Source organism: Oryctolagus cuniculus, chromosome 10 (genome assembly GCF_964237555.1).
Source record: "Oryctolagus cuniculus chromosome 10, mOryCun1.1, whole genome shotgun sequence".
Classification (NCBI taxonomy): Eukaryota; Metazoa; Chordata; class Mammalia; order Lagomorpha; family Leporidae; genus Oryctolagus; species Oryctolagus cuniculus.
The window spans coordinates 15,258,007-15,285,931 of NC_091441.1; the positions used below are offsets into that span (position 1 = coordinate 15,258,007).

General features: G+C 45.7%; 1 protein-coding gene across 2 annotated transcripts in view; it reads left to right on the forward strand.

Moving 5' to 3' along the window:
* The window catches only part of KDSR (3-ketodihydrosphingosine reductase), a 40,792-nt gene extending 13,193 nt beyond the window's left edge, over positions 1-27,599 (forward strand). The window contains exons 5-10 of one of the 2 annotated variants that reach the window (XM_002713630.4): positions 131-226; positions 5,358-5,549; positions 12,412-12,495; positions 16,881-16,964; positions 22,415-22,516; positions 23,674-27,599. In XM_002713630.4, the coding sequence (XP_002713676.2) occupies positions 131-226; positions 5,358-5,549; positions 12,412-12,495; positions 16,881-16,964; positions 22,415-22,516; positions 23,674-23,793 (678 nt within the window). In that variant the 3' untranslated portion in view covers positions 23,794-27,599. The remainder of the gene's footprint in view (positions 1-130; positions 227-5,357; positions 5,550-12,411; positions 12,496-16,880; positions 16,965-22,414; positions 22,517-23,673) is intronic. The other variant, XM_017344223.3, reaches the window with a different exon arrangement.
* The last annotated feature ends 326 nt before the right edge of the window (positions 27,600-27,925 follow it).

Consider the following 27,925-nt stretch of genomic DNA (forward strand, 5'->3'; position numbering starts at 1 on the left):
TTGGACTTGGTAAATCTTCCCTTTGGGGTAAATAGTTGTGTAGATTTTATGTATTAATATTGAATTTGCTGTTGAGTGAGTTTTCTTTCCTCCTCTCTTTGTAAATACCTGCTCTGATAAACTTTTCTAGGCACAGGAGAAGCTGGGACCAGTGGACATGCTGGTCAACTGTGCAGGAATGTCCGTGGCAGGGAAGTTTGAAGATCTCGAAGTTAGCACTTTTGAAGTAAGTATGGTTGTTTGCTCGCTGGGGTAGCTCATTTACTGAAGGTAGCACAAAGCCACAGGAAGGCTTTAAGCACGGAGTGGGTGAATGCATTCAGAAATTCACAGAAACTTGGGAAGGTGAAGGAAGAGTGAACAGGGTTTTGGGTCCAGTGTCACAGCCATCCAACCGTAGGAATGTCAGTTGTCTCAGATGTGAGTGAAACATCTACTGTGACACAGATTACTGCAGCCACTCGCTGAGACCTTGTCTCAATAGAGCACTCGTAAAGCAAGAGGCGTTGTGTGTTCACGTCAAGCATCCGTGATGCGGACAGTGGGAAACCCAGAGCTGAAAAAAAGACTTGCCACAGCACTCAAGTCACAATAAAAAGATAACGCATCCTCGCCGTGTTGATATTTTTAAACAAGCACATCGAGGAACCTCTCTTAGTGATTTATTTCAGCACCAAAGAAATGGACATTCAATTTGATGTCTTTAAGTACAAAACGGTTTATTTGGCAGAGCATAAACCATCTTTTTCCGCGTGTTCCGTTGAGCCTTCACTGCGGTCATAGATTTTAAACGCTTGAGCCTGCAAAGTGAAGGTGCTTTCTTCCGTAGAAATGCAGACTGCGCAGCCGGTGTTGCCGCTTCTAGTAGGCTGCGGGAAAACGCGGGGGGTTACCTAAAACAAGCAGGAGAGTCAGGATGCTGGTACAGGCAGAGAGGTGGGACTTGAGTCTCAGCAGGGGTTTCACCCCAAGGGAGAACTAAGCTTCCGAAAGGACAGGAGGACTGCTAACCCAGACCCGCTGATGAGAGAGGCTGTGATCCTGGACCTGATGGGGGTGGGCCTCTTGGGCCCTCTACTTGTGCTCCCCTCCAAGGGAGGGGAGGACACCGTACTCTGGTTGTGTCACCTTCTAAAGCCATTGTTTGCTCTCTCCCTTTGAAATCCCAATGACTTGCCTTGTGCTGTGGAGTCCATTGTGGCCTTACTCTTTGTATTCATAGTGAATTCTTGGTTATGTGTGTATTTGTTCTTAGTTTTACTTTTATTGATGTTCTTGGGGAGTCACACATGTCACAGCTCCTTGCTTGGGGAATAGGGCACATCAGCACTGTGAGAAACCTGGCCGGTCTTTCTCTGCACGCCGCCCCATGTGTCTCCTCCCTTTGCTGACGTTGTTGGCATCCTTTGTGGGTCCATAGACTGTAGTCGTAAGCCTGGCTGCGTGCTGAGAGCTCTTCAGTGGTCCCCAAGCCCGGGGGTGGTTCATGGGGAACCTAGCACGCTTACCTTTGTTTTCCTTTTTCATGGTTTCTTGGTGCTGGGTCTTTCCTAAGAGTTATTTAAGTTTTCTTTTGTCCTTTTGCACATGTGTTTATTTTGTCTAAAGGGCAGGGTCTCTCTGTTTCATGGTAGAGGCTTTGCTGTGCTTTCATGTTTAAAAAAGGGGTACAAAGGAGCTGATTGGAGAGCTCATTGCAAGTTCTGTGCTGGGGTAGAGTTGTTTGATTATGGGCCCCTCTCTAGTGATTGGGCTGTATACTGTGAGGGAATTTCAGTGCCCGAACCTTAGGTCTTTCCTCGTGGGTTGGGTCAAAGCCTTGGGGAAGTCTTCAGGCCTCCAGCTTCATATGTCCCTGTCTGCAGGTGTATCAGTACCTGGACAGACTCTCAATTAAACCCTCATTGACCTCCAGTGCCTACCACACTAGAAGAGGGGCCCATATTGGCTCTTTGGAGAGAGAAAGATGTCTAGGACCTGACAGTTTTTGTTTTGTCATTTTCCTCCATCTCTCTCTCTACATATCTGCATATATTTTGAATTTTTATTTATGTATCTGCTAGGAAGAGAGAATGCCCATCCACTGATGCTTGCAGTGGTCAGGGCTGGGAGGGGCCAAAGTCTGGAGCCTGGAATTCAATCTGGGTCTCCCACGAGACTGGAAGGAACCCAGCTACTTGGGCTATCACCTGTTGCCTCCCAGCATCCATATTAGCAGGAATTTAGAGTCAGGAGCCAGAGCCACATCACACTCCAACGTGGAACGCAGGATGTGCAACGTCAACCAGCATCTTGACCACTAGACCAAACATTTGCCCTAAATATATATGATATATTTTTAAGGATTTATGTATTTATTTGAAAGAGTGACAGACACAGGCAGAGACAGAGACAGAGAGAGAGAGAGAGAGAGAGTGTTTTCATCTGTCGTTTCACTTCCCAAATAGCTGCAACAGCCAGGTCTGGGCCAGGCAGAGGCTGGGAGCCAGGAGCTCTCCTGATTTCCCACGAGGTCTTCTGCTGCTTTCCTAGGCACAGTAGTAGAGGCTGGATTGGAACCTGAGCAGCCAGGACTTGAAGTGGTGCTCTCATGTGATGCCAGCATTACAAGTGCAGCTTAACCTGCAGTGCTGGCCTCCCCCAGGTGTATGTATTTTTAAGGTGAGACATCATCTAACCTAAAATTAGCTGTCTTCAGGGATACAATCCGGAGGCATTCAGCATATTCACAGTATTGTGCAACTCCCATCTCTGTCCAGTTCCAAAATGTTTTCGTCACCCCAAGGGGAACTCTGGACTCATTACCCAGTTACCCTTCATTCCCTCCTCCCCCCAACCCTGGTCACTGGCAACCACCAATCTATATTCTGTCTTCCTGGATGTTTTGTATAAATGGCATCCTGTGCTACCTGGCCCTTTGTGTCTGCCTTGTCTCGCTGAGCATGTCTCTGAGGTCCGTCCACACGGTAGCCAGCCTGGGTCACACCTTATTCCGTTTTGCATTCTGGTAATACTCCATGGCATGCAAATAACACATTTTGTTTATTTATTCATCTTTGGTGAAATTTGAGCTCTTCTACCTGACCTTTTTTTTTTTTTTAAGAGATTTATTTATTTATTTGGAAGGTGGAGGTACAGAGAGGGAGAGACAGGCAGAGAGAGAAAGAGACGTCTTCCCAGCACTTGAGCCATCTTCCACCCCTTTCCCAGGCATATTAGCAGGGAGCCGGATCTGCAGTGGAGAAGCCAGGACTCAAACTGGTGCCCCTACCTGACTGCCTTCACACAACCTCTTAGTCAGTACTTCTGCCTTTCAGCCCAGTGCCCACCCACCCCCACCCCTGCCCCAGGGATCCTTGGTACATCAAAAGCCTTTTGGAAGTGTGTGATATATTCCTACCCTTTAGTTTCTCCATTCCTTGCTTAGCTTTCAGTTTTCTGGGGTCATATTTTTTTTTTCTCTTTTTAAAGATGTATTTATTTATTTGAAAGGCAGAGTTACAAAGAGGCAGAGAGAGAGAGAGAGAGAGGTGTTCCATCCACTGGTTCACTCTCCAGATGGCTGCAGTGGCCAGCGCAACACTGATCCAAAGCCAGGAACCAGGAGCTTCTTCTGGGTCTTTCACATGGGTGCAGGGACCCAAGACTTGGGCCATCTTCTACTGCTTTCCCAGGCCATAGCAGAGAATGGATCAGAAGTGGAGCAGCCAGGACTTGAACCGGCACCCAAATGGGATGCCAGCACTGCAGCACCCGCCCTGGGGTCTTCTAAGTTAGTTACCACTCATTTTTCTATTCTTCAACTTCCCAAATATTACCATTGTCATTCTTGTCCACATTTTCTTTGTTCTGATGGGATCTTGCCTTTAAAAAGCAATCTCTTGGAGCCAGCTTTGTGGTGCAGTAGGTTAAGCTGCTATGATGCCAGCATCCCAAATGAGTACCAGTTCGAATCCTGGCTGCTCCACTTCTGTCCAGCTCCCTGCTAATGCACCTAGAAAAGCAGTTCAAGAGGGCTCAAGTCCCTGCACCCACCTGGGAGACGTAGACAAAGCTCCTGCCTCCTGGCTTGGCCTGACCTAGCCCCGGCTGGTAGGACCATTTAGGGAATGGACCAGATCTCTGGAGGATCTCTTTGTCTCTTCCTCTCTCTCACTGTAACTCTGCCTTTAAAAACAAACAAACAAATAAATCTTAAAAACCAAAATAAAAATAATAATGTCTTTACTGAGATTTTTAGAGAATGTTGAAAAGGGAAGAACTGAGGTGAATACCCAAGTTTGGTGTTCCATCTTTTTTCAGGGACTTTTAAGGAATATTTTTTATTATTAAAACATTTAGGGGAGAGTGGGAATCCCAACAGCCTAAAACAACCACTTAAGATTTTCCTTGGTTCTGTACCTGTGCATGTATGCTCTTACTTAATATTTAGAGTAGTTCCACACACAGCCTGTCTGTCTTCTGCTTTTTAAAGACTTGCAACAGAAATATATCCCCCCCCCAACCCCGCCGTCACTCCTGATGTTTCTGGTCATCATTTTTGAAAGGTCCCTAGGAGTCTATTATTACATATCATCATCATTGCCTTAAAGTTCCCCCAACTGAAGGGGTCAGCCCAAGCTATTTACTATGGAAACATTTTAAGGCAGATATTTTCAGATTTTCCAGTGTACGTGTGAGGCTTTGAAGAGTTCGCAGGATGAGGGAGATGTCCAGTGGGTGCTTTTGTAAGCTCTTGCCCATCATCCTTGTGTCATGTGCTGTACTATGGGCAGGGGCTCCGCAAGCGTTTCGCCTGGGGCTTCTCTGAGAGTCCTCGCAGCAGTCCTGTGCGGGAGTGCCGAGATGAGCCTCGCTTTCAGCTGTGAAAATGAGCACAGCTGTCTTTCTTGTTCATCATCAGATAAGGTAGGAAACGGTAGAGCACAGACTTGGACCCCAAATCTGCTCTGTTCATCACTGTCCTACTCTTTGTGGTCTTTAGCTTAGAACTAATAGGGCTGGAAACCGTCTGAAGCTGTGTCCTAAATGGTCTTTCAAAAAGTGTCACGCACAACACGTACTGTTCTCTTTTGTAAGGAGAAAACGAATCGTGACTGGTTTTCAGCAGATGCGCATCTGTCTGCTGCCACTGTGAGACGAGATTGAAACAGGCTGCCAGTGGCAGGTCCCGAGCCTCACGTCGCGTTTGCAGCATCACGAGGTCATTCGTTCATTCAGCAAAGCTGCTGAGCTCCCCAGTCACCTGGGCGTCCGCTAAGGAACGTAAATCTGGAAATGGGATCAAATTCCCACTGAGCGCAGCCTTGAGGCTCTGACCTCGCTCCCACCTCACGCGGCCTCTTTGTTGCCTGCAGAGACTGATGAACCTCAATTACCTGGGCAGTGTGTACCCCAGCCGAGCCGTCATCACCACCATGAAGGAGCGCCGGGTGGGCAGGATCGTGTTTGTGTCTTCCCAGGCCGGGCAGTTGGGGCTGTTCGGCTTCACGGCCTACTCCTCGTCCAAGTTTGCTCTGCGGGGCTTGGCTGAAGCTTTGCAGATGGAGGTAAAAGTTGGCTCATTTTTTGCATTTATTCCTCTTAGCTTAGCAACATATTCTTTAGTTTTGTTGCTTTGTATGTTATTGTATTAAATTAGAGATTTGACATCAGTGGAAGAGAACTGGTCAAGTTTTATAGTTAACATTTTTCATTGTGTAAAGATTAGTTAGGAAAGAAGCAAAAATGGTTATGGCATTTTGCTTGTATAATTCAATATACAAAATACTAGAAATATCCTTACAGTTTTATTGGTCTAATACTGTATATGGGTTAAGTTAAGCAGATATTTTAGAAATTTTTCTATAACAAAAAGATTTGTCTTTGTGACTGAATAATTAGTAACTGAAAGAACTTGAATCAGTTAAGAAGCAAGAAGCTTTTTTTTTTTTTTAAGACTTAGTTATTTATTTGAAAACAGTTACAAAAACAGAGAGAGAGAGAGAGAGAGAGCTTTCATCTGCTGGTTCAATCCCAGTTGGCCTCAACATCCAGGGCTGGGCCAGGCTAAGCCAGGAGGTGGGAGCTCCATCTGGGTCTCCCACGTGGGTGACAAGGCCTCAGTACGTGAGCTATACCTGTTGCTTCCTAGGTGCATTAGCAGGGAGCTGGATCCAAAGTGGAATGCCTGGGACTTGAACCAGCACCCCAGGATAGAATGCAGGTGTCCCCAACAGTGGCCTAACCTGCTTCAGCACAAAGCCGGCCCCTAACTCTTAGCATTTAGACAAATCATTTACATTGTCCTCAGTTTCAACATCTGTAATGTGAGAGGGCTGGAAAAAATACATCATTTCGCTCTCGTGACACTTATATTTTAATATCATGAATGCACATCGAGGACAATGAATACTTTCTGTTTCTACAATTGAAAGGACATTTTGTAGAAGAAGGGTAGAGTCAGGATTAGCATCAGAGTCAAGTCATATGCACAACCTCCGACCTCAGCTGGACCAAGTAGATTTCTGCACCGTTGTCACATGGGGGCGCTTAGGATCTTCACTTTACCCCTGTCTAAAACCATGAACCGAGAGGGGCAAGGTAAGATTCATGCCCTTCTGTGAGATTCTATCACAGTCTGTGCTGAAATATAACACTACGTGATGTTCAGCACCCAGAAAATCCTCCATATGACCAACTCTGTTACCATAGAGTATGCTTTTAGGAACCCTGGTTGATGATTTAGATCAGGGATCAGCAACACTCTCAGTAAAAGAGCCAGATAGGGCAGAAGGCCAGATAGGCTGTGAAGGCGGGCTGGTGTCTGTACAGCTACTTGAGTCCACTTTAGCAGCAGAAAGCACCCGTAATTGACAGTATGTAAGTGGGCAGGTATGACTGTAGTCCAGTGAAGTTTTGTGCACACAGGCAAAGGGCTGGATTTTTCTCACAAACCATGGTTTGCTGATCACTAGAGGACTCCTCGCTGGTGTGTGACACAGCACACATTACCTGGATATTGATAACTGCTGCAGTGTAGACGAACTGTGGAGCTGAGTCCTGAGGAGCATCTTAGGGACCAGTAGACTGCCGTTCTCATACCAAAGAAACCGGCCACAAATTTCATTGTTACCAACCGGCTTAATACCTTAATGAAGAGTAGATCATTGTAATACACTTAGCAACATGGCTGTGAAATTTCAAATAAGAATATTGGTATTTCTTTTGCCAACTTTTACCTAAAAGTCCCTTTGTGAATAGCTGTTTTATTTCTACCCCAGTTTTGTGAATATGTGTGGCACATCTTAAGCTGCCTTATAGAAAGAAAACTGAGTTCTCGGTGAATTCAGTGAGTTGCTCAGTCTCGTGGTTCCTTAGTGGTAGCCTGAGTCTACTCCTTGCAGCAGGGTTGTCCACTTCAGGGGAGAGTCGCCTGGTCACTGGACTACTTGCCTCAGCTCTCGGTTTGCTTTTCAAACCCATGCAGGTGCAGAGAGGTTTTGAAGATGAAAAATCTGCTAGTGTGTGTCCCTGAGTCTCATCTCGCAGAGCTGTTAGGATTCGCTGCTGTAGGGAGAAGTGCAGTCTGGTGCTCGGGTTTCCCGTGAGATGAAGCAGAGGTGAGGAGGAGACCAGTGGGTGCTGGTGACGCAGTCCCCTCTGATCAGCGTGCTGCAGCTCTCACAGAGCTCCTTCTCTGCTGCTTCCAAAAAGAATGTCCTCACTTGACCACAAAATCATATAAACATGTACCATGAAAAGCAGGTTTGGGAGAAGAGTAATTTAGTCATCAGATTCAGTTTGTTCATAGAACTTGTAACAAACCAGTCTTTGAAAGCTGAATAATTAAATCAAATTCTATAAATGAAACTATATAATTGATCAAGTTCCAAATTTTTTATAATCCTTTGGTTTAATTAATTTTTTTAAAGATTTATTTATTTATTTGAAAGGCAGAGTTACAGAGAGACAGAGGCAGAGGCAGGAGAGAGAGATCTTCTACCTGCTAGTTCACCCTAAATGGCTGCAATGGCCGGAGCTGAGCTGATTTGAAGCCAGGAGCCAGGAGCCAGAAGCTTCTTCTCAGTCTCCCACGCAGTGCAGGTGCCCAAGGACTTGGGCTGTCTTCTACTGCTTTCACAGGCCAAAGCTGAGAGCTGGATCAGAAGTGGAGCAGCCAAGTCTTGAACCCGTGTGCATATGGGATGCTGGCACTGCAGGTGGCAAAGCTTGACCTGCTACGCCACGGTGCCGGCCCCCCTAATTATTTTTTGAATCTTCCTGTCTGTCTCACCTCGTGCCCAAGCTAACGTAGGACCCTGGAATGGTCTATAATTTTGAAATAATGCTTTGTCAACAACTTTCTTCATCTTTTTTTTTTCTTACTTAGTATTTTAGCTACAAATACATCATTTAAAGATTTTGAAAGTTAATCTTTTTTGGAAAGCAGACTCCTGAAGTGGGTGATAGCCAAAGATGTGGTGGCAGAGACCAAGCCAAAAAAAAAGAAAAACAAACAAACAACAAAAAAAAACCAGTGCTCTCCTTTCTGCCCCTCTTCTTTCAGTCCTGCACTTGCCCGCCCTCCTTGCCCTGAAGGTAAGGTGGCACTGAGCTGTTCCATGTAAACAGCCATCAGTGTCTCTCCAGCTCCCATGTCTTTGTTTTGATGAAATAAGGAACACCATGTACTTAGTATTTTGATAACAAATGGGTTCTGGAGTGAGCATCCTTCTTTCTGTTTGAGGCTGAAGCCATGTGAAACTGAGCGAATGGTGACAGCATCCGAGCGGGGCAGGACAGAAAGAGCACGGTCAGGCAGCAGGGACAGGGATGTGCAGACGTGGCTCAGCAGGGCCACTGGTGAGCGAAGACCTGGCTGACACATTCTTAGAAAAAGCCACGTATTGGCATTGTCCTACCAGGATCAGGAGAAGCCAACCCCCTTCGTTTCCTGTTTGACAGAGTTGTTAGATAGTGGATGAGAGGAAGGTGTGCATACAGTGTACAGTATTCATATTTTAGCAAATTATTGCATCAAGACTTTCAGAGGCTCCATGGAGGTAGGGTTTATGTCTGTTTTGTTCACATCCATATGCTTTGGTCTTAGACTGCATTGCCGGTTAAGTGCCACTGGGGTCAGCCAGCCGTGGATGCAGGAGAGGTGGTGGATAACAATGGCGCAGACACCAGCCCAGGAAGGAACTGGACTTCAGCTGTGAGAAAGCTGTTCTGAAAAGCTCTGTTGTCACCCTTTGACAGCTCAGCCTTGACCTTGTGTTTGAGAAACACTGCTTCGAAATGCTTTTATGTTAGCTTGGGTACCACAGTCCTTGCTTGTTGTGGGCAGGGCAGAGGAGCTGCCTACAAGTGACTGCCTCTGGGTGGGTAGTCAGCATCGTTCTTTATGTATAGGCAACCTAGTTACCACTTACGGGCTGTTTTGAAAGCTTATTATTTTTTTAAGCTTAATTTATTTGAATGGCAAAGTGACAGAGAGAGGGAGAGGGAGAAAGAGGGAGAATCTCCCATCAGTTTGTTGATTCTCCAAATGGCTGCAACAGCCAGATCTGGGCCAGTATGAAGCCAGGAACTCCATCCTGGTCTCCCACGTAGGTGGTAGGGGCCATCATGCACTGCCTTCCCACACACATTAGTAAGAAGCTGGATTGGGGCAACTGGGACTCAAATCAGTACTCCAGTATGGAATGCAGATATCACAAGCAACAGCCTAACCTTAGCCCCAAAATTTACTTTTTTAAGTTTCATCTTATAGGAAAGAAAGGGAGACTGAGACAGATGGACAGAGAGAGCTTCCATGTATTAGTTCACCCCCCAAATACCCACAACAACCACAGGTAGGCCAGGCTGAAGCCAGGAGTCAGGAATGCAGTCTGAGTCTCACAGGTGGGTGGCATGGATCCAGTTGCTTGAGCCATCAACTACCACCTCCTAGAGTGCATATTAGCATAAGTCTGGAATCAGAAGTGAGCCAGAACTGGAACCGGGGACTCCAGTATGGGTAGTGAGCATCCCAAGTGGAGTTGTAAACAACTGTGCAAAATGCCCCCCGTTTCTTGACTTTTTTGTAATGTTTTTTCACCCCTGGTCTCGAGAGCAAGACCGTGGGAAACAAATTTTTAAGTCCCTATCTCACAGACAAGTGGAAGAGGAATTGCTCGCTTATCAACCCCACCGCCTGGCCCCGACCCAGAGCTGTCGGTGAGCATAGCTGGGAGATGAGGCCACAAGCTCTGTGGGCGCTGAGCAGACGCGCTCTCACGCCCTGTTCCCCTGGCACTGGACCAGCGGAGGCACCTCCCTTCTGCTACTGCACTTCCCGGGAGGGCCGGCCCAGATCTGCCGCACACTTCTCCCGACCCTGGCAGCCACCCCCGCGAGCTTGGCAACGGCTCTTCGCGGAGGAACCAGGGGGAGAGGGGTTCCAGGAGAGGTCAGGGCCCTGGCGTACCCCTAGAGGCTGTTGCAGTAGACAAAGGTGTCTCAGATACTCAGTCTGCTGTCATGATTACCCTCCCTGTGCCCTGCAGTGGCTGACCGTGCTATCAGTGGCCTCCACTCTCAGATCCCCTAGATGTCTTCATGAGAATAAAAAGTGAGCCAATGCCAAGTCAAACTCACAGCACGGAGATTCTGACGGCCACTGTTGTCCGTCAGCTCGCTAATGGCCAAGGCAGGATGGTGTGTGTGGCAGGGCTAACGCTGGACAGTCTTTGGCAGAATCTGCGGGAATTACTCGGGATGTGTTCACGAGTGGGGAGTTTAGAATAGGGTAGCAGTAGTGAGGTAAATTAGCATCCAGGAAGCAAGGTGGGGAGGGGCTTCTCTGTACGGGTACTGGCTGTGGAGGTCCTGCAGGGGAGCTGTGTGGCTGGTCCCACCCGAGGGGACAGTGACCGTGCTGTTGGTGGGTTGTGGTGGAGGATGGGCAGCGGCTGGTTGAATAGGGAGTTCTTGCACAAGCTGAACTGTCAGGATGGACAGATCCAGCCCTGGGTCTGGAGGCCACGGGGGGTGGGATTTGAGTGGTCGGACATACTCTGTAGATGAAAGCGACATAGCCAGAATACCAGAGACAGTGTGAAGGGAAAACACATTTGCAAGCTGGTAGACAAGGAGCAGACCTGTCCACTGCCTTCAGACAGTGCCTGGACAGTGTGCAGTGTCTGGGGAAGATGAGGAGGCATGTTTTTGTTGTTTTACTTGCTTGAGAAGCAGAGAGAGAGAAACAGCAGCTACAAGCTCACTTGCCACATATCTGCAGTGGCCTAGGCTGGGCTAAGACTGAAGCAAGGCGTCAGGAACTCCGCCAGACGCCCATGTAGCTGACAGGGACGTAACTACTTGAACCGTCACTGCCACTTCCTGAGGTACACAGTACAGGAAGCTGGAACTGGGTATTGGACCCAGGGACTCTGATACGGGACACAAGCAAATCAACTGCTAGGCAAAACACCCACCCTAGAATCCTTTTTATTTATTTATTTATTTATTTATTGACAGGCAGAGTGGACAATGAGAGAGAGAGACAGAGAGAAAGGTCTTCCTTTGCTGTTGGTTCACCCTCCAATGGCCACCGCGGCTGGGGCGCTGCGGCCGGCACACCATGCTGATCCGAAGGCAGGAGCCAGGTGCTTCTCCTGGTCTCCCATGGGGTGCAGGGCCCAAGCACTTGGGCCATCCTCCACTGCACTCCCTGGCCACAGCAGAGAGCTGGACTGGAAGAGGGGCAACCGGGACAGAATCCGGCGCCCCGACCGGGACTAGAACCCGGTGTGCCGGCGCCGCAAGGCGGAAGATTAGCCTAGTGAGCCGCGGCGCCGGCTCCTTTTTATTTTAAAGACAATTACTCTATCATTTTATTTTGAAAGGCAGACAGAGAGAAGAGGGGGAGCAAGAAAGAAAGAGACAGAACTCGATCTTCTATCCACTGGTCCACTCACCAGAGGCCTGAAGCAGCCAGAGCTAACTGGGTGCACTGCACTCAATCCCAGGGACCCAGCTCCTTGAGCCATCGCCCACTGCCCCGCAGGTGCACGGTAGCAGGATGCTGCTTCCTAAGCGGAGGAGCCAGGCTTCAGACCAGGCAGGCACTCGATGAGAGCGCCCGCCCAGGCAGCTAGCCTCTGTGCCGAGCGCCTGCCCCAGCCCCTTCCTCATGGCAGTGACGGGGTTTGCCCCGCTTGAGGGTCAGCTGGTTTCTGAAGTGGAGGCCAGCGGGAGCTTCCCCGCCTTCCGTAACCACGCTTCGGCAGGGGGTTGCCGTCTCCACTTCCAGAATCCCCCGTTGGCCGGCGCTCCCCGGCAGTCCCCGGCAGTCCCCGGCAGTCTGGGCCGGCCGCAGGTGTGGAGGCAGGAAAGGGAACCGTCTCACTCACCGAGGCTGCTCGTGCTGTTTCTACAACGCAGGTGAAGCCCTACAACGTCTACGTCACGGTCGCCTACCCGCCCGACACAGACACCCCCGGGTTTGCTGAGGAAAACAAAACGAAGGTGAGTGTTTCCGCGTGGCCTCTCGAGCTGTCCGTCTGGTTCGCATCCTCCTGGCAGTGCCGAGCGTGGCGCGGGGTTCTCCGGGCAGATCTCGCCTTCCTCTCCTCCCCTCCTTTGAGCTTCCTGTAAATGTTCACTGAACCTGTTTCGGAGCGCTCCATCATCACCTTCGCTCCATCACCTTCGCTCCATCACCTTCGCCTCCCCCGCCCTTGCCCATTCCCTCTTCCCAGAGGCAGTGCTTATTTGAACTCGGTTAGGTCGCTACTGCATTTTATCAAGATTTGGGAGTTACTTAGGACTTCCCGCCCTGGGCGGAAGCATCGAAGACTCAGATCTGCTCCGCACTCCCGCCTGTCGCCCATCTCTGCTTGAGTCAGCTTCAGCCTGTACCTAAATATGGCTTTACAGACAGCGCGGCGCCGGCCTTTCCGAGCGGACACTTCCTCTCTCGCCTCTCCGTCTCCGTCTGCGCTGGTTTGTGTGTTCCCAGTGAGTTCAGCCCAGACGGACGCACGAATCTCGGTTGGAAGTAATGTCCCTCAGAGGTTCACAGGTGTTTGTTCATCGACTCAGCCTTCCGGTTTCCAGTAGTCACCCGATGCCGTGTGACTCCCACTCCTTTGGGCAGAACCTATTTTCTGTTTATTTTGGAAGCTCTCAGGCCCTTCTGGTCACTAAGGTACTTTGGATTGGGCGTTCTCATTTCACATCCTTCCACACTCAAAGGAGCCCTTTCTTCAGCCCAGAACTTCAGCTCTGGGGACAGTTTATAAGATTCCTTCTTCGATAATGTGTCTGCACCCACAGTACTCAGGTGTGCTTTCTGGAGTTTGTGTTACTCAGATGTTGAATTTTCTGAACTGATCTACTTTCCCTTCTTTTTCTTTCATTTTCTCTTTTTGAGCCATTTTCAAGTTTCATTAACTTTATCTTTTAGCTTTTCCATTGAAATTTTTATTTCTACTGACATGTTAAAATTCCTTGAATACTCTTATTTGAATGTAAATTTCTTAACAGTTTCTTGCCTTCCATGAATTACATATTTTCTCTTATTTCTAAAGATGTTGATTTTGGGTTTTTTTTTTTTTTTTAAGATTTATTTATTAGAGTGACAGAGTTACAGAGAGAGAGAGGGAGAGACAGAGAGAGAGAGAGTTCTTCTATCTACTGGTTCACTCCCCAGATGGCCACAACAGCTGGAGGTGGGCCAATATGAAGCCAGGAGCTTCTTCTGGGTCTCATGTGGGTACAGCGGCCCAAGTACTTGGGCCATCTTCCACTGCTTTCCCAGGCCATAGCAGGGAGCTGGACTGGAAATAGAGCAGCCAGGACTTGAACTGATACCCACATGGGATGCTGGCGCTGCAGGCAGAGGCTTAACCTACTGTGCCACAGTGCTGGCCCCTGGGCTTAAACAACAAAAAAAAAAGATAATTTATTTATTTATTTGGAAGGCAGATTGACAGAGACTGAAAGAGAGAGAGAGATCTTCCATCTACTGGTTCACTCTCCAAGTGCCCCAAACCACCGGGGCTAGTCCAGGCCAAAGCTGAGAGCCAGGAAATCTATCTTGGCCTCCCTCTTGGGTGCAGGAACCCAACTATATGAGCATCATCTGCCCTTTCCCAGGCACATTAGCGGAAGCTGGATGAGAAGTAGAGGTGAGGCTCAATCCCAAGCACTCCAGTGTGGGATTTGGGCAGTGGCTTAACCTGCAGCACCACAGTAGCCACCCCTCATTCTGGGCTTTTGGTCTCATTTATTTTTGTTCTTTTCTCCTGGATTTGACATTTTATTCTGTCTCCTGCATTATGCATGTCCTCTAAGTTTCTTTTTCTCTGTTGTTATTTTAGGCATTGCTGTTACGTCTGGTGATCTTTGGTTGTCCATAGTTAAGGCAGGTGCACTAACGTGCGAGTGGAAACACTGGCTTCTCCACGTTCTCTTAGCCATAGGGTGGGCAGGAGGGGCTCCAGCTGTTTCATTAGCAGATTCCCCCCAGAGGCATCAGCCCACAATTTATAATGACTCAGCTTGTCAGGGAGGAATCATTAGTCTCCTGCCTCTGGTAGAACTACGACCAGCTCCAAATCGTGAGGCCCAAGCAGGTCAGGAGGTCTGGGAAGCTCACCACTCAGCGCCAGCTTCTGCTTAGTTTTTCTGTTTCCAGCAAGGTGCCTCGTAACTGCTCAAGGAGTGGACAGCAGTGTTCTAGAGTTAACTCTCTGATTAATGAACTGCTAATCTTCTGCCACTGTAAGGGAGAAGAGTTGGAGTCAGGTGACTGGGTTTCCAAAGCACTCATCGAACCCAGACACGTAAATGACTGCCAGTCATCTGGGCTGAACGCGGACATCACGCCTTGTTTGCTGGAACGTCCCCTTTGCCTTGACACACAGTTGTGGCTCTCTGAGCAAACAGACAAGTAACATGGGAAGAAGGGAATCAACCAGAGATTCTTTCTCCTTTTTAGATTCCCCATTGCTTCTCTTGTATAGTAATGGTGTAAATCTTCATAGCATAAAAATTGACATTTGTTTCATGTTCAGTATACTCGCAAAAACGACGTTTATGATTTAGAGGCTCTTTTACCTGTTCTCTTTGGTTTTGCCTCTTAAAATTAGTGCTATTTCAAAGAAGTAAACTTAAGCTGAATGAGCAGAGATCTGCTAGACAGATTTGTGACATTTGGTGCAGTGTGAAGCCAAAGCTGACCAAGGGTGATGGCTTTTCTGTTAAGATTTGATTTTGATGTCAGACTGGGTTTTTTCCTCAGGTAAAATTTTGAGCCAACTTCTTTGGGAGAAAAGAAAATTTCTGCATTGATCTGTGGGCTCTTTAGGGGGCGACATAGTGCTTTTAAATCTCATGAGTATTTAGAACCTAGAAGAATGAATTGCACTACTTTCCAATGGATCTTTCTCTTTATCCCGTTTTTCTTTCTTTTTTTTTTTTTAATTTTCTTTTATTTATTTATTTGAAAGGCAGAGTTACAGAGAGAGAGGGAGAGACAGAGAGAGGTGTTCCATCTGCTGGTTTACTCCCAAAATGGCCACAACAGCCAGGGCTGGGCCGGGCCAAAGCCAGGAACCAGGAGCTTCAAACAGGTCTCCCACATGGCTACAGGGACACAAGAATTGGGCCATCCTTCGGTGCTTTCCCAGGCGCATTAGTAGGGAGTGGGATTGGAAGTGGAGCAGCTGGGACTCAAACTGGCACCCATATGGGATGCTGGCACTGTAGGCTATGGCTTGGACTCACTGTGCCACAGCGCCAGCCCCTCTCTTTTGTTTTTTAGTTTATTTACTTGAAACGCAGAATGACAAAGAGAGAGAGATTTCCATTCACTGCTTCACTCCCCAAATGCCTGCAACGGCTGGTGTTGGGTCAGACTGAAGCCAAGAGCTTGGAACTCCATCTGGGTCTCCCTGGCAAATAAAATTTAGTCTCCTATAGCCTAGGGCTTCAGTTTGAGATTTCTGATTGAAACTCCCTTTGAAAGAATTTTTGAGCATACATGTGCCACAGTGCTGAAGGCCAGGATTGAGGCTGCCCCTGCCCAGGGCCGCAGCTCTCTCCCCATCAGTCATCTCCTGGCTTAGGAGTTTGGTCAGAAAGGAAGTGCTGGTCACATGAGCAGATTTGCTTTAAACACGGGGTCTAGATCTGCTGCGACACCATAGGTCAAGTGTCTGGCCAGCAGTGGAGTCAAAGGGGGGCGTTACTAAACTTGGATTCCATGGTGCACTCTCTGGCCATGACGGACCTCTGAGGAGCCGAGACCACCCAAGTCCTACACAGAAGTGAGCTCAATTTTATACAGTAACCAGGTAGACACTGATTTAGAATCCAAAGCTTATTCTAAACATAGGAATCTGCTCAAGGGTAGAAAGTTAGGATTATTTGAAAATCATCAGGGGAACTGTAAGAATCATTATTTTTTTAAAAGTAATGGGCAATAGGCTGGTGCCACGGCTCACTTGGCTAATCCTCCGCCTGCAGTGCCGGCACCCCAGGTTCTAGTCCTGGTTGGGGCACCGGATTCTGTCCTGGTTGCTCCTCTTCCAGTCCAGCTCTCTGCTGTGGCCCGGGAAGGCAGTGGAGGATGGCCCAAGTGCTTGGGCCCTGCACCTGCATGGGAGACCAGGAGGAAGCACCTGGTTCCTGGCTTCGAATCAGCGCAGTGTGCCAGCCGCAGCGTGCTGGCCGCAGCGGCGTTGGGGGGTGAACCAACGGAAAAAGGAAGACCTTTCTCTCTGTATCTCTCTCTCACTGTCTAACTCTGCCTATCCCAAAACAAACAAACAAACAAACAAACAAAACAAAAAAAAAGTAATGGGCAGTAGTGGTGTTAATATGTACATTTTTTTTTTCAATTTTAGCCTTTGGAAACTCGACTTATTTCAGAGACCACATCTATTTGCAAACCAGAACAGGTTGCCAAACAAATTGTCAAAGATGCCATAGTAAGTAAAATTCTTTTTTGTTTTGTGTACTACCATTTGAAGTTCTGGTTGTTGAAGGATTTATTTCAAAACAAAAATTATAATTTTTTAATCAGATTAATTATATCCAGTATTGGACTCTACTTTTCTTCCCTTACATACTTTGTTGATTCCATATTAATGTATGCTCCTGTAGCTAATTAGGAATAGATTTACCAGTAAGAATGTCTGGGAACTTTGGTTCTTTGTAAAGAAAATCAGTCCTATGGTATGTAAACAATATTAACACTATATAACACTATGGTACATATACAATATAAACACACAATATATACTATATTTTCTTTTTTTTTTTAAAGATTTTATTTATTTATTTGAATGTCAGAGTTACACAGAGGGGAGAGGCAGAAAGAGAGAGTCTTCCATCTGCTGGTTCACTCCCCAATTGGCCACAATGGCTGGAGCTGCACCGATCCGAAACCAGGAGCCAGGAGCTTCTTCCAGGTCTCCCATGTGGGTGCAGGGGTCCAAGGACTTGGGCCATCTTCCACTACTTTCCCAGACCATAGCAGAGAGCAGGATTAGAAGTGGAGCAGCCAGGACTCGAGCCGGTGTCCATTTGGGATGTCGGCACTGCAGGTGGCGGCTTTACCTGCTATGACACAGCCGGCCCTATACAGTATTTTCAGCATATACTATATATAGTATTATATGCACATACATACACTATATGCTGTATTTTCAGTTTTAGATCTTTTTAATTGCCAGGCTCATTGACTAAGGGTTTTCTTACCCCTTCTTTCTTGCCAGCATCATTTCCCCATAAGTGAAATAATTAGAACGCCTGCTCGCCTGCTGGGCCGCCATCCAGTCATCTCAGCTGACATGCCTTCTCGGCTTCTGAGTTTACTGGGAACCAAAAAATGGTGCCTTTACACATCCTGTGCTGTTTTGTAGAACAGCAGGATATGTGGCCCATGCGTTTTGACAACATTCTTATTAACCCACATGCAGAAAAAGAGACATTCCCGAGGGTGCCTGGGAGTCATAATCCCACACTGAATTTGGAAAAATCTTTAGGACCACTGAAATGAAGGCATCAGCAAGGCATCAGTATGCCATGTGGCTGCCTGGAAGTAGCCAAGTAGCGTTGTATGAGTCTGAACTGAGCAGAATAAAAGAAATAATGAATTCTGTTAAAATGATTACAGATGTGAAGAATTGTGCCATCACATTAAAAGGCCTGGGAAGATTGTACAAGTGGCCCAAGGGAGACTTTGTTTTCTGCTTATCTCAAGTCAAAGCAAATACACTGCTGCTTTTTAATTTTAGTTTATTTACTGGGGGGAGGGGGTAGAGAATGTACTACCATCCACTGGTTCATTCCCTAGATGTCTACAACAACCACACTGGAGCCAGGGTCCTAGAGTCAGTCCATGTCCCCCAGGTGGGTGGTAAGGACTCAGCTACTTCAGCCGTCCCCAGTGCCTCTAGGGTGTGCGTTAGTGGGACTCTGGTCTCAGGAGCCAGAGCCAGGTACAGAACCTGGCACTCCAAGGTGAGATGCAGTGTCCTAACTAACTGGCATCTTAACCATTAAGCTAAATACCTGCTCCCCACTGTACTTTTTAGTGATCCTACATTGCTCTTCATATTTTGGTAAGATCAATTTAGTCTGAGGGCTTTCAAACTGTTTCTTCCCTTGACCATTTTACACTATTAGAAGTGGTTGACAACCCCAGAGAACTTTTATTTATGGAGGTTGTTAAACGTATCAATATCTGCCATATTAGAAGGTAGAAATTATGTAATTTTTGAAGTCAGTTATGAATTAATTTAAAACTGACAATAATAAGCCCATTACATTTTAATGTGACATATATACAAATATTTTTAAAGATTTATTTATTTATTTAAGAGGCAGAATGACAGAGAGAGGGAGAGACAGAGAGAAAGGTCTCCCATCCACTGGTACACTCCCCAAATGGCCACATGGCTAGAGCTGGGCCGATCCGAAGCTAGGAGCCGGGAGCCTCTTCTGTATCTCCCAAGTGGGTGCAAGGTCCCAAGCACTTGGGCCATCTTATACTGCTTTCCCAGGCCATCGGCAGAGAGCTGGGTCAGAAGAAGAGCAGGCTCCCCAGTGCCCATATAGGATGCCGGTGCCTCAGGCAAGGCTTAGCCTGGTACACCACAACGTTGGCCCCTAAAGTTATTTGTTTTTTTAAAACAAAACTTCAGTGAGAAGCGTGGTATTATTTTATATTTTCAGTGGTCTTTTTTAACGTCTGTTCATGGAAGACAGCTGGATTCTCTTAGCTGCTTCTCCATTCAAGCTGTTTTGATTGAAGAATCTGAAAGAAACCTGGCCTTACCAGACATGTAGTTAAGGGGTAGTACTTTACTAAGCTTTTCAGATAATTATGGAGATAATTTTCTTTTTTGATATTAAACCAAAATTTGACAAATGATACTTTCTTAAATGTTAGTTGCAAATCCATTGGATACCATATCAATGAAGTTTTTGTTCTCAGTGACATTAAAATCCATCAGTCTGTCTTGGACTTTCAATGAATCTTTTACTCATTCATGATTTTGTATTAGTCACTTGGAAAATATGGTTTCACTGAGTTATCAAAAAAATTTATGGGGCCCACGCTGTGGCATAGAAGGTTAAGCCTCCGCCTACGGTGCCAGCATCCCATATGGGCACCGGTTCTTGTCCTGGCTGCTCCACTTCAGATCCAGGTCCCTGCTGGTGGAAAGGCAGTGGAAGACGGCCCAAGCTTTTGAGCCTCTGCCACTCGTGGGAGCCCAGATGAAGCTCCTGGCTCCTGGCTTCAGTCTGGTCTTGCACTGGCTGTTGTGGCCATCTGGAGAGTGAACTAGTGAATTGCAGATCTCTCTCTGTCTATCCCTCTGTCTCTCTAACTCCAACTTTCAAACAAAATAAATATTTTTTAAAAGCACATATTTTCATAGATCTGAATTTTCTGAAATCTGAGATCTGAAATATCAGATTTTAACATTGACTGCAAATGTGGCTGTTTTTCTTGAAGTGAATTCTCATTTCATTTTCTGTAAATCTGCCACGTACCCAATTTCGAATAACTACAGTTTCCTGCCCATGATTCTTTCATATAAAAAACAGTGTTCCAGGAGCTGGTGTTGTGGCTCAGCAGGGTAAACCATTGCTTGGACGCCCACATCTCCAATCAGAGCATGGTTCGAGTCCACATACTCTGTGTCTGACACAGCTTCCTGCTAATACACTGGGGAAGGCAGTGGCTGGCAGCCCAAGTACTCGGGTCCCTGCCACCCATGTGCAACACCCAGGTAGAGTTCCAGTTACTGATTTTGGCCTGGCCCAGCCCTGCCTGTGAACCAGTGGATGGAAGATCTCTTTCTCTGTCACTCTGCCTATCAAATAAAATGAGTCTTTTTTGAAAAATGGGATCCCAAGAACAAAACCTCAAGTTTGGCTCTTGACTTGAGCAGCCGCCATGTGGGGGTTTTCCTTCACATCAACCATTCCAGGGTCTGCACCTCAGCAGAAGTCATTTGTGAGTATTTCTCATTTGTCACCCGGGGGAGGGTTGTTTTTTTTTTTTTTTTTTTTAATTTTTTTTTTTTTTTTTTTTTGGACAGGCAGAGTGGACAGTGAGAGAGAGAGAGACAGAGAGAAAGGTCTTCCTTTGCCGTTGGTTCACCCTCCAATGGCCGCCGCGGCCAGCGCGCTGCGGCCGGCGCACCGCGCTGATCCGGTGGCAGGAGCCAGGAGCCAGGTGCTTTTCCTGGTCTCCCATGGGGTGCAGGGCCCAAGCACCTGGGCCATCCTCCACTGCACTCCCTGGCCACAGCAGAGGGCTGGCCTGGAAGAGGGGCAACCGGGACAGAATCCGGCGCCCCGACCGGGACTAGAACCCGGTGTGCCGGCGCCACTAGGCGGAGGATTAGCCTAGTGAGCCGCGGCGCCGGCCTTTTTTTTTTTTTTTAACTTTTATTTAATAACTATAAATTTCCAAAGTACAACTTTTGGATTATAGCAGATTTTCCCCCTATAACCTCCCTCTCACCCACAACCATCCCATCCTGCACTCTCTCTCCCATCCCATTCTTCATCAAGATTCATTTTCAATTATCTTTATATACAGAAGATCTACTTAGTATTTGCTAAGTAAAGACTTCAACAGTTTACATCCACACAGACACACAAAGTACAGAGCACTGTTTGAGTAGTAGTTTTACCGTTAATTCACATAATACAACACATTAAAGACAGAGATCCTACATGGGGAGTAAGTACACAGTGATTCCTGTTGTTGATTTAACAATTGACACTCTTATTTATGACGTCAGTAATCACCTGAGACTCTTGTCATGAGCTGCCAAGGCTATGGAAGCCTCTTGAGTTCACCAACTCTGATCTTATTTAGGCCATATTCAAAGTGGAAGTTCTCTCCTCCCTTCAGAGAGAAAGATACCGCCTTCTTTAATGGCCCGTTCTTTCTGCTGGGATCTCACTCACAGAGATCTTTCATTTAGGTCGTTTTTGTTTTTTGTTTTTGTTTTTGTTTTGTTTTTGTCTTGGCTTTCCATGCCTGAGAAACTCTCATGGGCTTTTTAGCCAGATCTGAATGCCTTAGGGGCTGATTCTGAGGCCAGAGTGCTGTTTAGGACATCTGCCATTCTATCAGTCTGCTATGTATCCTGCTTCCCATGTTGGATCATTCTCTCCTTTTTAATTCTATCAGTTAGTATTAACAGACACTAGTCTTGTTTATGTGATCCCTTTGACACTTAATCCTATCATTATGATCAATTATGAACTGAAACTGATCACTTTGACTAGTGAGATGGCATTGGTACTTGCCACCTTGATGGGATTGAATTGGAATCCCCTGGCACGTTTCTAAGTCTACCATTAGGGGTAAGTCCGAGTGAGCATGTGCTGGGGTTTTGAACACATGTCCTCAAGAGCTGAGATTTAATAAAATGATGAATTCTCCTTCTGCACAAAGAACACTTTAAAGCAAAATTGCCATCTTTTTTTTCATTTTTACAGATGTTTTTCAGTTGTTACTTTCTTTGTGTGTTTATAACTGCAAGTGGAGGTAACAATGACTAATCGTGCACTCTGGCTGGACTACTGCGGTTTGAGCCAGTGTCCCATCAGCTTTGCCTGGTGCAAATGTCACTGATGAAAAAGGCAGTTCATATCTTAGTAGCAGTATGACAGCTGTGTCTCTGGGACCCCCTGCAACAGTCCCAGAGACCCCCCCAGAAGTCTCTGGGTCTTGTTTTGAGAACCACCCATCTGGCAAGGTCACAGGTCCATTTATAAGCTCTGAAAAATATGCCTTGTTACGGACTTCCCGCTTCTAAAGTGAACAGACACGCTTCCTTGTTGCTGCTGTGTTGAACTGAATCCTTCCCCTTCGCTGTGATCCCCTCTCTGCCTTCTCTTTCAGCAAGGGAACTTTAATAGTTCGGTTGGCTCTGACGGGTACATGCTCTCGTCCCTCACCTGTGGGATGGCTCCAGTGACTTCCATTACTGAAGGGCTCCAGCAGGTGAGCTCCGCCTGGGCCGGCAATCAGTCGATGGATGGGTGGATGGACAGATGGATCAGACGAAAACTGCCTCTCGTGCAGCCTGGATGAGAAAAGGCTAAAAGTAGACTAAATAACTCTCTTTGAGAATAAGAAGAATTTTTCCCATACCATATTAGCTTTTTCTCTAACAGACTTGTAAATAGGCAATTTGTTTTGAGTCCTTCCATATTTGAAAATGTTGCTCTTTCTCCTTAGAACTCCATGCCTTTTCAGAATGCCTTTGCCTTTAGGGTTGCTTTAGTGAGGACCTTGTCGGGCAAAGGGTGGAGGTAAATGGATATGGCTCATTGCTGTCTTGACCCTGGAATGGTAGTTACTTCTCCCATGATTTTCTTCCTAATTAACAGATACACTCACTGAGGGCAGAGACTGTGTCTTTTTCACCACAGTATTCTCAGCACCTAGTGCACAGTCTCACGTTTTGTGTTCAGAACATAAGTCTTAAAGCAAACAAGGGCCTCGGTTGCAGTTTGGATATTTGGGTGCTGGAATGGATCTCCCCTGGTTCTTCCTGAGTATTTAGGGCCACTGAGAATCCCTGTTTTGTTCTTTTCACAGTTTTTTTTTTTATTTTTTTAAAAAAAGATTTATTTTATTTATTTGAAAGAGAGTCACAGAGAGAGGTAGAAACAGAAAGAGGTCTTCCATTTGCTGGTTCACTCCCCAGATGGCCACAACGGCCGGAGCTGTGCCAATCCAAAGAGGAGCCAGGAGCTTCTTCCAGGTCTCCCACATGGGTGCAGGTGCCCAAGAACTTGGGCCATCTTCTGCTGCTTTCTCAGGCCACAGCAGAGAGCTGGATGGGAAGAGGAGCAGCTGGGACTCGAACCAGCACTACTATGGGATGCCCGGAACTTCAGACCAGGGCTTTAACCTGCAGTGCCAAAGTGCCGGCCCCTCACAGTTTGTGTTTATTAATTGGAGGATATTTGTTGTGATACAGAGCACATGAACTCTATTCTCAGGACCTACACTTACCAAGGTTGTGTTGTGCGTATCCTTGGAGCAGATCAGAAGATGTGTGCAAAAACAGTTTGCTAGAGACCCAAATACCTTGAAAAGAATCAGCATCTTGCACCTCTGAGTGAGCTGAAAGGTCTCTCTCTGTCTTGCAGGTGGTCACCATGGGCCTTTTCCGCACGATTGCTTTGTTTTATCTCGGGAGTTTTGACAGCATAATCCGCCGCTGCATGATGCAGAAAGCAAGATCTGAAACTGCAGACAAAACTGCCTAATCCATACCCCTTGGAAGAAGACTTGTTTCCAAGTAATTCCAACAGCTTGCTGCTAAATGGGACCCAAGGTTTGGCCTGAAGACACTTCCATGTTGTTTTTGAATGTGTGAGATTGGACCACTGGTCTTCAGAAACCTGGCTGAAAGTGAGGGGGTCGAAGGCCAGCTCCAGAGAGTGTCGTGAACACTATGCAAACCTGGCATGGGAGACCATCGGACTGTCTGGGCTCCAGGCTGGACAGGTGGTGCTGGGAGAACCAGCAGCAGGTGAACAGGGTAAAGTACAGGATTTCAGAATGATCATTTAAATGTTTTGTATTTATTCCGCTTCTGCCCCCAACCATACCCCAGAGAGAGACCAGGTCCAGAAATATACTTAATGGCACAAAGAAATCTTGAGGACTTTTTTAAACCTTCCATGAAGGCAGAGTATGGATTACTGGGGTTTTGCTTTTTTTTCCACCTGTTTTTCACTTGGTCTGTTTTGTTGGAAAAGAGTTTTACACATCACTTATGAGTGAACGCGGCTGACACCTAGGTGTTGTACTTGGGACTCACTCTGCTGCAGCTGATGGAAACTCGGGGCTTCTCTCTCTCTTTGATCCCACTAAGCTCCCGGGGGATGAGAGAGGGCACTGCGGTGAAAGGTAAGGAGATTAATATTTTCCAGTAGGGAAAACAGTGCTTTCTTGTCTTCTTTAGACTCAGATGTTTGGGAACTTTTCATTTTTCATTCGTGGGGAAAGGCAGCCTCCTTAAATGTTTCTGAAGAGAAATAAAAATCTTAGAAGCTTAAAAGTTTACAACTTCTTCAGTAGCCATGCTGATCTGAAGTCCACTCATTCTATTTTAGCATCTTCTTATTCCTCCCATCTCTTCCTTCCCAATTCTGCTTATCTGGCTGTTAAGATTTTTGTAAGGGAAAAAAAAAGAAGAAAAGAAAAAAAGAAGGCCAGCTACAACTTTTTGACTTGACTTTTTAAATTAATTCTTGAATTAATTAAAACAAGTGAAAACATGACAAAGTGTGACATTCTTCTTGTAGCCAATCTGTAGCTTTCAGAGAAGACTCTTGATGGTTCATGTAAATTGTACTCATTAGGGAAAGAAGACAAGGCTGGTTTTGAATATACTCGTTTTGGAAATCAGATGATCACCTGTTCTTTCTGCGACTCGGCCCCCAACTCTGAGGGCATGACCTTCGGGCCACATGTCCAGGAAGCCACTCTTTACTCTCACAATAGGACGTGTCTTCAAAAAGTTCATGGAAAATACGTATTGGGAATAAACAATGTGTGGATTTCAAAAGCGTTTGCACCAAAATAAACAGCTTTTAATTCCACTTTTTTCCACGAACTTTGTGAAGTCCTCTCATCTAGCCCTGGAAATCCTCTCGGCTCCATGAATGTTCCCAGGTACAGGGACCTCTTGTCCATATAGGGGATTTCTACAGCAAGTGCCTGAGATAGGTTTTAGCCAAATTCCCTGCTCCTCCAGTTACGCGTATGCACACCTCTGACTTAAGAAAGTTACCTCTCTGTGTGTGACCCCTCCTTCTCGCCCACACAGCAGTGCATTCTGGTTCACTTCGGCGAGAAAAAGACCTCTGCTTTTGAAGAAGAAACTTTTTTATTGTAAAATAAATAAATAAATGCTCAATAGAAGATGGAAACCTGAAAATGATAGCAAGCCTTTTATAAACTTGAGTTTTTGAAGCTTTTGAATTTAAAAAGACTTAATTTTTAGATAGTAAAATGTTTAATGGCTTAAATCCATGTTATCTTTTTATCAAGATCTGAGAAGGACATATTTTAAATACTGGTAAATACAGAAGAAATTATTACTTAATATATAAATTGCCCGGAATGACTTCATCACAGTTTACGGGAGTAGGTTGATGCCAAAATGGTTTTATAAACCTCTCAGCCTTATTTAGCCAAAGTTTGTGACTGCTGGGCCACAAAAATGGAAATATGGCTCTACCTTTGTAGTTTGCAGAAAATAATTACATTAATATCTTTTTTTTAAAGTAAATGTTCCTTGAATGTTGACACCTTCTACTACTGGTCTGTACATATTGAGGTCTATCCATGATGGTTTCTGATTCAATGAAATTAATATTCAGCAATTTTTCAATATACATTTTTTCCAGGTATCCTCAGAGAGAGTGTCTGTGGGCAGTCTGCTGCTTGGATGAATTTTAGAGCCCCTGTTCTGTGGTAGGAGGTACAGTCCCTAGCCTGGGTTAGGCTCAGGCTGAGAGATTTTGTAGAGGTCATAATGTCTTGGAAACAGCTTCTGTGTCAGAGAGGTTAAAGGTCCACAGTCCCTTGTCCCAAAAGCCTTCAAAACTAAGTGTGCTTTTCTGAAGTTGATGCCGTAATTGAATTGGGAGCAGCTGCTGGGATCACTGTGGTCATCATTATGCCACTTCACGGGACTGCTTGCTACTTCACCTGGGTTCGTTCCAAGCACTGCCCCAGACTCTCTGAAGGTATTCTGTAATACCCAATATGCTTCCTAAGACCTCGTTAAAATCCAACCAGCTATGAATTCTGATACGCATCTGGCCCAAAAGGTCTGGAATAGGGGATTTGTAGACTTTTAAACTGCCTCACACAATGGTCCAACTTTATCCAATACATGAAAATACTAGAAGGAAAATTTTCCTTTTTTATCTTTTTTGGCTCAGTTCTTATGCAACTTGTTTCTCTGCTCAGGGGAAGAGAGCAAACAAGCAAAATTCCCAAGTCCGATGGCTAGGGAGACGATCCACTTTGTCCTAGGGATCACACTGATTGGGCACCATCTACTTCCACCCAGAGGCGGAGAATCTTGCCCACGCCAGGAGAACGTTAATTACAGTTCCCTTGCAACATGAGAGAACTGCGTGAAGCTCAGTTCTGAAGTGCCTCCTCTGCTGGGTTTGGCTGCACTATTTCACTGTAATGCTTATTTGTAAGGATATTCATTTAAATAACATTCAGCCACGGAAATTCCAAAGTGTGTTCTAGGACCCTTCATAATTGAAAAGGGTATAGAAAGCAATCCTCGTTCCTTTTTACAAAAACAAAATCATGAAATTGTCCTTTCCTATATATATTTTAACTTAATCACTTGCATAGTTGAAAAGAAAGTTTGATGCTGTTATGCTCTCTTTACATTAATACTTACATATATTTAGCTATAAATCTTTATCTAGATCTGTTCAACCATCTATTATAGAGTCTTACAACTGAAACCTTGAGGGACTATTTCTGATATTTAGATGATAAAAGCATTTTGGTAAAAGTTGTTTCAATTCCAAGAATTGTATGTTTGTCTCTTTCCAAAAGAAGGCAATATCATAGATATCTTTTGCTGAATTATATCACCATTTAGTACTATTACATCATGTTCCAATTTAAGCACACCTCACCCGAGATCACTTTTAAATATTGGTACTTTTTGACATAAGATGCTTTGTATCTTTCTCATTTCCTCTAGTTCTAACAACGCAGCTTTAAAAAGTACTTGCTAACTCGGACCTTCGGGATTCTGGAGTAAATCTTGCTGTTCAGATTACAGTTCAGTGCGATGACTGTGGGTTTGATATTTGGAAGAAGCGATGGTAGCAATTATATTTTACATTGGCTTGATGTGAAAACTGTAAAGACATTTTTAAATTGATAAAAGTGCACCTGGCTATTTTGATACATTTTAGAACTTGTGTTTGCTACTTGAGACGCTTTTGTGGCAGAATTGTAACCTAATTTTCATATCTTGTATTTCTGAATCACAACAAAAATAAATGGGGAACAAGCTTTACAGACTTGAAAACTTTTTTTCTAGAATTTCACTTTTTAAGGAGACCACTTAAGCAAAGCGCAAACGTCTAAAATTGTCCTGACTTTGCATCCTAAACATTTTCACATTTCTATCATTTTTAAAAATTAATTTTTCCAGAATATGTACTTGCTATTCTGAGCTCTTGTTTCAAATGTTGGATTTATGTGCATGATGTGAGATACAGGAGTAAAAGTTTAGGAAGTGTGAAATTTAGTAAGATTTCTTGATTTCCTATACTTTATTAAGCCTGCATGTTCCAACAATGAGTTATCTCCTGGACTGTGAAGAGTGGTATTATTTTCCAA